General features: G+C 45.0%; 1 protein-coding gene across 1 annotated transcript; it reads left to right on the top strand.

Moving 5' to 3' along the window:
* The first annotated feature begins 376 nt into the window (after nucleotides 1–376).
* On the top strand, nucleotides 377–1327 carry LOC143587105 (uncharacterized). The gene is made up of 2 exons (XM_077068495.1): nucleotides 377–878; nucleotides 1041–1327. The coding sequence occupies exons 1-2, from the start codon at nucleotides 377–379 to the stop codon at nucleotides 1325–1327; spliced, it is 789 nt and encodes a 262-aa protein (XP_076924610.1).
* Nucleotides 1328–10925: the final 9598 nt, after the last annotated feature.

Genomic DNA, 10925 nt, shown 5'->3' with positions numbered 1-10925 from the left:
AAGTGTTGAGGAAGACCAGATGCTGTGAGATATCGAAGAAACGTTCGAAACCTTGAGAAGCATCAACATGAAGCTGAATCCAGCTAAATGTTCGTTCGGGATGGAGGAAGGAAAATTCCTCGGAGTAATTGTCACGGGTGCAGGCTTCAAAGCTAATCCGCATAAAGTCCAAGCTGTAGCCCGCATGCCTTCTCCTTCCTCCCTCAAGGAAGTTCAGACACTCAATGGTCGATTGGTTGCTTTGAACCATTTCTTGGCAAATCATGCAGCCAAGTCTTATCCCTTTGTAACAACACTGAGAAACTGCCTCAAGAAAGCACAATTTAGATGGACCGTGGAAGCGGAACAAGCTTTCTTGGAGGTCAAAAAATGTTTAATGGAACTGCCTACGTTGACAGCACCTTATGCGGGGGAACCTTTAACAATGTATTTGTCAGCATCATACGTTGCTATCGGGGCTGTCCTTCTGACAGATAGAAAAAACGTTCAAACACCAATCTATTACGTCAGCAGAACACTATCAGACCCGGAGACGAGATATTCTATGCTAGAAAAACTTGTCCTAGCATTGGTCTATGCAGCACGACGCCTCCGCATATACTTTCAGGGGCATCCCATTAACGTTTTAACCGGGTACAAGCTCAAAAATGTCCTCAGCAAGCCGGAATTGTCTGGGCGATGGGCCAAATGGGCCATCGAACTAGGTGAACACGCGATAGAATATAAACCTAGACCAACAATTAAAGGGCAGGTGTTGGGGGACTTCGTCACTGAAGTCCCGCAACACAAGGAGAAAGAATGTTGGATCGAGCAACAACCTCAAGCACCTCCGGAACAAGGACAGATTTGGTCTCTGTTCACGGATGGAGCTTCAAGCAGTGAGGGATGTGGCGTAGGCCTCAGGCTAGTCAATCCCGATGGCCATGAGTTCACATATGCCATAAAGTTAGACTTCAAGAGTACTAACAACGAGGCAGAATATGAAGCCTTTTTGGCAGGCTTACGGATTGCTAAAAAGCTTGGGGTTAAACATTTGGAAGCTTATGTGGATTCCATGTTAATCGCGGGGCAGATTAATGGCACATATGAAGCAAAGAATGACAGCATGGCTTCATATGCATCACAGGCAAAAGATTTGATGCTTCAGTTCTCCTCATGCAAGGTCATTCACATAAAGAGAAGCGAGAACAAGTCAGCAGATGCTCTTAGTAAATTGGCTTCAACAAACTTTGAACATTTTGCCAAAGACATCCACATCGAAATATTGGATCGCCCGTTTGTTCCGCAACACCAAGTGCTAGTGATCCAAACGGGAGTGGAATCCTAGATGACACCCATTATAGCATACTTGTCATCCGGAGCTCTCCTAGAAGGAAAGGCAGCGGCCTGGAAGATAAAACACAAAGCCTTGAACTATCAGCTACACGATGGTGTTCTATACCGACATTCCTTCCTCAGACCACTACTTCGTTGTGTAGACGCCGAGGACGCTGGCCCGCGCATGGTCGTAGCATATGTGGTCTTCAAGCTGGCCCGCGCATGGTCGTAGCAAAGATAATGAACGCCGAATATTATTGGCCAGGAATGCATGTGGATTCTGTGCACGAAATCAGAAAGTGTGATTCATGCCAGCGTCATGCTCCTAACACGTTATGACCAAAGAACGAGTTAGTTCCAGTCACTTCGGCTTGGCCGTTCCAGAAATGGGTAATTGATATAATGGAACCGTTCCCCGAAGCCCCTCGACGTGTCAAATTCTTAATAGTAGCCATCGACTACTTCACAAAGTGGGTGGAAGCTAAACCGGTTGCTTCCATAACAGCAGCAAGTGTTAAGAAATTATTGTGGGAATTCATAATATGCCGGTTTGGTCTTCCTCTGGAACTCGTTAGTGATAACGGAACTCAGTTCGCGGACAGTGGGCTACAAGAATGGTTAAAAGAGTTACACATTTCTCAAATTTTCACCTCTGTAGCTCACCCGCAAGCAAATGGTCAGGTTGAGAGAACCAACCGGGCGATTAAGGAAGGAATCAAAGCAAGACTAGGGACTAAACGGACGGGTTGGGTCGACGAATTGCCCCACGTACTATGGGCCTTCCGCACCCAAAAGAATTCAAGCAATTCTAAAACCCCCTTTAGTATAACTTATGGCACAGAGGCCATGATTCCAGCCGAGATTGGAATCCCATCCGCCCGAGTTTTACTGATTGAGGACAACGATCATGAACTCCGGATGAACCTTGACCTTCTTGAGGAGAGGAGAGAACTAGCATCGATCCGCGAGCATAATTACAAACGACAGTTGCAAAAGTATTATAACTCGCGGGTCCAAAGATGTGAGTTTGATGCGGGAGATTACGTCTTCCGCAATAATGAAGCCTCCGGGCAAGTTGGCCCTAACTTGGGAAGGACCCTATAAAATTCAGAAAGTTTTATCTAAAGGTGCCTACAAGTTAGAAAAGTTGGATGGAACTGAGATCCCTAGAACTTGGAATGGGGCCCAAGTAAAAAAATGCTACATATAGTTTGTTTTCCTTTTGGCCTGCGTGCCTAATTAGATATTCACAATTTATGTAATTTGATCTCTTGTAATTCGGCTTATGCCTCATTTATAGAAATTTTCATTTCAGTCGTTTAAGACTTGTATTGTTATGTAATCCTCTATTGGTCTACAAAGAAGATCCTACAAACACTTATATTATGAAAAATAAACAAAGTGTACCGGATATAAAAATACGCCTTCTTTATTCATACAAAAAGGGATTACAGAGATATGAGGAGGTTAATTACAAAGAAAAAGAAAAATCTATCTGTGGCGCGACATCATTGTGTCCCGCACTTTCGCCTTCCGCGTCCTCAGCATCTTCTTCATCAAGCTCAAGAAGAGATTTTAGCTGCTTGATGCTGTCCTCCTTATCCGCAAGCTCGGATATCTGCTCCATCAAAGAAAATTTCAAAGAATCAAAATCCTTTGATTTTTGTTTAAGGATGGCAGTAGTATCCTGGCCAGCCAAAATATACTCCTCAAGAATCCTGGGCGTTGAACCAAACTGGTAACCCTCCTCGAAACCCAGTTTGAAGCCAGTTTGCTTGGATGCCTTCAGGAGAACAGCAACATAGTTCCCAAGCTCATCACTTGCCCGAACATCGGCGATGACCTGTTGGAACAATCATGTATAAGTAAATCTAAAATACTTAGTTTATTTATAATAAAAACAAGGTACATACCTTGGGGATAGCTTCCGCCTCCAGCCATTTTTGGTCCGTCTTGGTCCGGACAAGCTCCATCTCATGACCGGCGCACTCCAAAGCTTGATCCCGGTTCTTGGCGTTAAGGTCAGATAAACGCTTGTCCTAGGCTGCCGATTCAGCTCGAAGAGCCTCCACTAATTTGGCTTGCTCATCCATTAAATTGGCTTGATCATCTAATTTTTTCTAGAGAGCAATCCTGGCATCCTCGGCAGCGGACCGAGCAACCTTATCCTCCAACAGAGCAGGCGGGCCTCTCGGGCCTCGTTTATAGCTTTCAGACCTTCCTCCTTGGCCTCAGTTGCAGAGGCCGCCAGCTCATCCCATTGCTCATTCATCGCCAACCTGTCCCTGGTTATTTCTTGGTTAGTGGAAATAGTATTCGCCATATAATAAGAATTAGAGTTCAATAATTCTTGGCGAATACTACGGCGACGTCGCTCCCTTTCACCAGAAGGAAGACTTTCCCGCAAGTATTCAAAACATAAGTCCACGTCACGGAATGTTGAATCCCGACGTAAGGACCAGCGTGGTTGGTGTGGAGTAGGATCTTCCTCCTGAGGAGCTGGAGAAGTCTGAGGAGCGTGAGGAAACATGCTCACGCCTCCTTGGTCCCTGAAGTGATGAACATTATAAAAAGGCGACATACTGACATGTCCAGTATTGTCGACCTCCTTATTCTTCAGAGGAGAGTCATCCGCCACCTCAATCGGATCCTTAGCACTATTATGCGGTGGTGGCGGAAGAGGAATAGAACTTTTCAGACCGGAAACACCTTCAGAAAGGTTATCTAGGTTCACTGAAAAACATTAACAATGGGTTAGAAACATTCTAATCCACAGCAGCTAACACGTAAAAAGATTTGCCTACCTAAGGAAGGATCGTTTGCGTCAAGCTGGTCCAAACGTGCTTCCAAAGCAGAAGGTTTTGCTTTCTTAGACTTCTTCTTAGGGGCGGCTTTGGCAGGATTAACCTTGCGCTTGCCAGCCACCTTCGAAGCGTCCGCAACAGTAACCGGACGTTCACCTGCAGTAGTGGCATCGTCGGGTTGAGGATGGTCTCCTCCCGCAGCAGTGTCAACGTCGTCTTGACCCGCCGCCTGGAAAGTAGTGGCTCTATGGCGGGTAAGACCTGCAGTTGAGTCCACAACTTTGTTAGCATCAGCTGAAAAACTTCCTTCACAGAGTGACGACTCTTCGCTGGAGGAAAAGAGTACAACCACTCCGCTGGAAGTAATATCAGTCACAGGTCGAGGTTTTAGAATGCCCTCACCTTTCTGGATGCAATCTTTAACGTATGCCTCACCTTTGGCATACATCGCCTCGGAAACAACAGGTTCCGGGCAGAACGCGGTGGGAAACACAAAATTGGAGCGGGTGAGCTCAAGAAAAGGCGCATCCCTTTCAGTGATTGGGCGGCGCACCATCATCCCGCCCTCATGATCTAACAAAGTGTTGAAGGCGGAACCCTCACCTGTACAAATAATGATAACAGTCAGAAATCCGAGAAGTATTAAAACAAGAGAAGGAATACTCCCAAAACTTACTCTTGTCAGTCTGTTCGTAGTACGGTTCCAACGAGGGAAAAGGCCATAGACGGCTCATATTCGCACTCACCATTGCCCCTTCGTGGATTGGGCGCATAGGAGTTGGAGTAGCAGTTAAGGATTTAAACCAGGAAAGCCCCTCGTGGGCGGAAGCCGGAACCACTGGCATGGTATCCTCCGCCTTCCGATAGGTCATCAGGAACGGGATAACCTCCTCCCGGATCCAGAAAAACTTAGGCTTCCAGCCATGAAGGCTGTTGATCCATTCCGTGCCTGTAACGTTCTTCCCGGTGGAAGCAAAAATGTACCATCCATCGCGGAAGATCATTTTGTAGAATACGTCGAACATGCCAACAGACGGTTCGAAGTCTCGAACTTGATTGGAGAATTCAAAGTGTCGAATTCGTAACATCCCGAAAGGATGGACCTGGGAGATATGAATCCCATAAGTGGTCAAGACCGACTGGACGAAGTTCGTTACTGGAATTCGGAAGTTTCCGGTCGTAAAATGGCCGATGTACACAACCATCTTCTTAGGCGATGGACTGGTGGCAACAGAACCGTTTGCCGGAAGGTCTGGCTCCCATTCAGGGGCCAGACCATAGACATTTACAACGTCATCAAAGTCCTTCTGTTTAAGGCCTACAACAACTTCACTAATGGTGGGAGTACCTTTCTTTTCTCCGGCCATCTAATATGAAGGAAAAAGAAATCTCAGAAAAATTCTTATGCTTCGAATGTTTGAAAGAAAAAGAGTTTGAAAAATGATAAGAGTTAAATGAAACCACAAGTGGTATATTTATACTCATCGCAATTAATGAGACTGATGGAGTTCCAGAGGAGAGAGAAACCGCGGACCACCAGATGATTGACAAGTCAGGCGGGAGACTCAAGAAACTGTAGACAGACTGTCAAAGACGTCATACACGCCTTGTCAGTTGCCCCCAGAAATTTCTCTCCCCGCCACGTCGTACAAGTTATCCGACTTTCAAAATTCAAAAATATATTCTAAAGATATTTTCTTTAAAACAGTTTGACATTTACAAAAGACACAAAACTCTTTCTCATTAAATATTCAAAAAGAAATATTACAAATATAGAAAGAAAAATTACAAGTCACAACATCTAGACCTATTCTAAGGGTTCAAGGTTGTTTTGTCTTCCGGATCCTTCAATGACGTGTCTTCTGAAGAATCATCCTCAGACTCCTCGCCCAAATAGATCTTTAACTGTTGCACACCGTCATGAGCGGATGAAAATTTCGGAAGCATGTCCTAAAGCGGGAAGCGTAGACCATCGTGTTCCTCAACCCGTATCCTCCACTCCTGTTTGACGTCAAGGCCGTGAAGAGGATGATCTTTGAATGAACGGTTACTTTGAGCATAGTTCATCCCTTCATGAAAGCCTATCACACGTCCAAGTGAAAGAGAAGCAGCCATTACATTAGCAAAGCTGTCAGTAAGCTCCTTGCTTCCCTCGATATGGCGGACGACCTGTCAGGATAAAAATACAAAGTTTTCAGTATTAGAAATAAGAAGTAAGCAATGAACACTTAAAGAGGAAAGAGCTTACAGCATCAACCCCTCGGGTGAGGAACCACTGACGGTCTTGTTCCGCGCATTCGGCTCGCACTTGAAGCGCCCGATATTTCACGGCCATTTTCTCATGAGCTTGTAGGAGGGAGTCATAAGCAGCTTGAACTTCAATAGCACTTTTGTTTTTAAGCTCAGTTTGCTCACTCTGCAGCTTTAGCTCCGCCTCAAGCTCTTGGATTAGAGTGCCTTGAAGGGTCACTTGATTTTCCAAGGCCGAGTTTGTTTCCTAAACCCGGACCAAGTCATCCCTTTCCTTTTGAGCCTTTGCCCGAGCAGCCTCAAGAAGGGAATTTTGCTTTTTACAAGCTTCCTTCCATCGGCGGGCAGATTCAGCATTGCGATCTTGTTCACTTTTGAGGGCGTTCTACGCGTCGGCCTGCTTCCATCTAGCAGTATGGTCCGCAACGCGATGCTCCTCAGCCTCATTCTTTACGGCCTCAGTGGCTCGACGAGCTTCTCCCACCTTCCCGCCTAGAGTGCGCCACTCATATAAAACTTCCTGGCTACCAGCTAAGCTACATTCGTATGAAGATAATGGCGGTAGAGGTCACGTTAATATGCCATCTCAGCAGGTGGCGTACAATGCTTCATAAAACTCATACAGACCCCGGGGTTAGTAAACCGGGATCCGTTAGTAATGTCCCATGGAGGAACAAACAAATCATGCCTATCACCCAAGTTCGCGTCCCCATAGTAACGGGAACCTAAAGGTTCTAGCCGAACGGGGAAGGACGATGATTGTTGTGGAGGAGGACGAAGAGGAGACTCATCTGTCCGGAAGCCTTCCTCATCAACAACATGATTAGTCTGCTGATCACCAATAATACTTCCAGTCTGGAAAAGATAATCAAAACGATTATCAGTCCCAGACTGGCCGATTGGTTCTTCCGTCGAGGTATCAACCAAAGGAGTTGACACCCTCTCTTCTAGGATAGTCTCATTTGGAGGAGACGTTGGTTGATCATCCGCAACAAACTCAGCGGAAGGAGTAGGAGGCTTGTCTCCCGTTTCTTGTTCTGGAGGAGGAGACGGCTGCCTTTCCATCTGAGGAGTTGGGGTAGGAAACCTCTCAGACACGTCCTCTGGTAAGATCAATGGATCTGCACAAACTTTATGCTCAGTTAAACAGTCCAAAATGGTAAAGTATTTCAAAAGTAATACATACCTTCTACCGTGTCAATGCGATCGGCAAGACTGTACTGTGGCTTCTTAGGACGATGGGTTTTTCGTTTCTTCTTGGAAGGACCCGCCTCAGCATCCACAGTCTTGGCGCTCGCTTGACCTGCTTGGAAAGCCAAAAAACCCTCTTTTTCTCTAATTCTTCCAATAAATGGGAGACATAAGAAGATTTAGGTGTATCGTCATCAGACCCCCTCTCCTCTTGAGAGGTGGAAAAATCAGAACCATCGCCATCATCATCACTCGATAATAAAGTGGTGATCGTCCCATTAGAAGTAATAGCAATAAGCGGATGAGGGTTTAGAACATACGCACCTGTCTCAAAGGTGGCGTCCGAGACAATAGGCTCAGCTCGCACCTTCTTTGGAAAAAGGAAATGAGACTTGGTTATCTCAAGAATAGGTTGGTCCCCGGCGTCCCGGATGCTATGTCGGACACAACCTCTATCCTCAAAAAAGGACATTGAGCATAGAACTCCGACCTGAAAAGATAAGAATTTAATCATAAAAAACTTCAATGAAGAAGAAAGAACAGTAGGGGTAACTTACGTTCATATAAGTCAAAAAAGATGGGCTCCATAAACTCCGAAGCCCATAAACAGCTCATGCCTGCCCACACCAAGGCTTCTTCAGGGAGTGCCCGCATCGGCGTTGGTTCCGCCATTAGAGTGCGGAACCAATCACGCCCTCATGGGCAGCCGTAACAACGTCCGGAAGACGAGAATTAACCGGACGGCAGACCATGGCGATAGGTACCACGTCCTCAGAAATCCAAAAAAATTTACTACGCCAATCGGTTGACACCTTCTCAACCTCGTATCCAATACTTCGGTCGGGGAATCCTTGACAAATATACCAACCATCACGGAGGGCAAAACGGTAGAAAACAGGAAAACGATCAACATGCGGTACCAGGTCACGTGCTATACATACAAATTCGTAATGGCAAATTCGCATTACAGTACGTGGGTGTAACTGGGATAAATGAATCCCGTAGGCAGTTAATACTTTCACAAATAACTTCGTCAAGGGAAGACGAAAATTTCCACAGGTGAAATAATCGGCATAAACAATCATTTTACCAGGAGGAGACAAACTGGCTATAGAGCCCGGAGAAGGAAACTCCGGCTCCCACTCCGGTGGAATGCCATACGTCTCTAACAGCCTCTTGTATCCGAGTAGTCCCATGAAATTTCTACCTCGTCAACTTCGGTCTGAACGTTCGACATTGCAGAATAATTCGATAAAAGGATATAGGAGAAAATTCAAAATTCTATCAGAAAGAAAACCAAAGAAGTTAATTAGAGAAAGAAGGCGATAAAACTTCAATTAGAATATTTCCCTTCCTTTTATACCCATCGCAATTAATGCGATGGGATATGAACAGTGGAGAGAGAAACTCATCGCCTAATCGCAAATCGCCACGTCACGCGGGAAATTCGAAAAAGAGAAAAGCAGCGCAGTCGGGTACAGTGACAGCCGGCATAAAAGTCCATCATCTGTTCACGCGCCTGCGAGTGGTCAACTTGTCCTTTTTCAGATTATCGATATCAACAGAAGATATTTTCTACCTAACTTCGAAATTCAAAAAACCCCAAAATACATTAAGTCCAGAATTTCACCCGCATAAAGAATTCACACGGAAGAAACACTGGACTGGGGGGACTTATAGAGGTAGGGTACCAAAAAGACCCAAATACCCTTAAGTACCTCCCGCGGGTCATTGAGGAACCTCTCATGTATCACCCGCGGGATATTCGGATCACCCCCATATCACGGAAGAGGAAGAACGTCCTCATACCACGCGCGGAAGCATCCGGGCATCCTCAGAAGTCATCCGCAGGACAAGACATTGGTCCGCCAAAATGACTGGAGGGATATGCCAATTAAACAGCTGTCAATAACTAATTACACTCTAGAAGAACGTCCACGATTGTTACTTGAGGAATACGTGACTTGCCCACCAATGAAAGAAGGACACCTGGCCAGTTTGTTATAATCGTGCACATGGCCAGGATACAATTCGTCCTATCATTAGGTGACGCGTGTCCAGGTTGTTATACCCATGCACATGGGACGTATAGCTCAACCTATCATAAGAGGACACGCGTCCAGGCGGTTATCAAGATCTTCTAGAAGAGGACAGCTGGCCCAATCACCTTCCTACCTCCTTCGGCTATAAATACCTTGTCAACTTGCATGAAGTATTCATCCACACTCACCCACTCGTATTCTGACTACATTTAGTCTACTTACTTCAGTACTTTCTTCACTACGAACGTTACTGATTCTCACGCCGGATGGTGGTTACATGAAGACCCCCCACCTTGTCCTTCCTGTAACGAGACTCACGGTGTCTGTTTTGCAGGTTCCGGTCATTGGACTTTGGGAAGTTGTGCTCATACTGTGTTAGTAGTTATCGTATCATATCCTGTGGACTCTTTGGATCCAGGACCCATAACAGGGGATCGGATCCGTGTTTCTTTAATACGGAACAAATTGTGAAGGCGAGTCAAACTAGTTATATGGAAATGTTTTTGAACGGTTTGGGTGTAAAACCATAAAAAAAAAAGTAATGTTTAAACGTTTTATCAAACATGTGTCCTTAGGGGGGCGTTGGATCCGCGCTTTTGCAACGAGATTGTTAAATTGACCAAAAAGTATACGCAAAAACGTTTAACCACGCCTACCAACTATGCCATGTTAACACACAAAAGTGAGACCGAAATATATAATATGGAAAATAATAACTAAGTCAACTTAGAACGGAAACGTTGATCGAAAAAAGCATACGCAAAAATGTTGACCATTGTTCGGTCTGAACTGAACTACATCCACGGATAACAACCAGATATCCTTTATTAAGTGGCAAACGATTACATTGCATAACATGATTGTCTCCTCTTTTTTACTTCAACTAGTAAAGCAGGTCTAAACAAAGGCTTACGCACTCAACAAAAATATTGCCTTTATTATCGCCTTTGCTGTGGAACATTAATCTTGGTGTGTAGTATTATATGATATCATAGACGAGATACACGTGCAATACGTGATGGAATGAAAGAGACTTGAAAATACTTTGCACCTATCAAGTGCAGGTCATCAAACATATAAAAGACGATGTATCCGGATCTTATTTTCAAACATTAACTTACCACTATTAAGATAACTTATTAAACTATGATTAGTGCTTATTTGATACGAAGAGTGTGCATGGGTTGGTTTGGGGCGGTTTTGAGTCGAACCCATAACCATAACCGATATGACGGTTAATGGATAACCATAACCATAACCGACCCATTATGGCGGTTTTGGTTAATCGGTTTTGTAGGTTATAGTGAGTCGGTTATGAGTC

This window comes from Bidens hawaiensis, unplaced genomic scaffold, assembly GCF_021521415.1.
Source record: "Bidens hawaiensis isolate Kalapana, Puna unplaced genomic scaffold, B.hawaiensis_p1.1 tig00035142_1, whole genome shotgun sequence".
Taxonomy (NCBI): domain Eukaryota; kingdom Viridiplantae; phylum Streptophyta; class Magnoliopsida; order Asterales; family Asteraceae; genus Bidens; species Bidens hawaiensis.
The sequence above is the reverse complement of the archived record's forward strand: the minus strand, read 5'-3'. Positions and strand labels throughout refer to the sequence as shown.

Coding starts and splice junctions, on each gene's coding strand:
- LOC143587105 (XM_077068495.1), top strand. CDS start 377: ATGGAACTGCCTACGTTGACAGCACCTTATGCGGGGGAACCTTTAACA. Junction 879..1,040: donor CACGGATGGAGCTTCAAGCA/GTGAGGGATGTG, acceptor AACATTTGGAAG/CTTATGTGGATTCCATGTTA.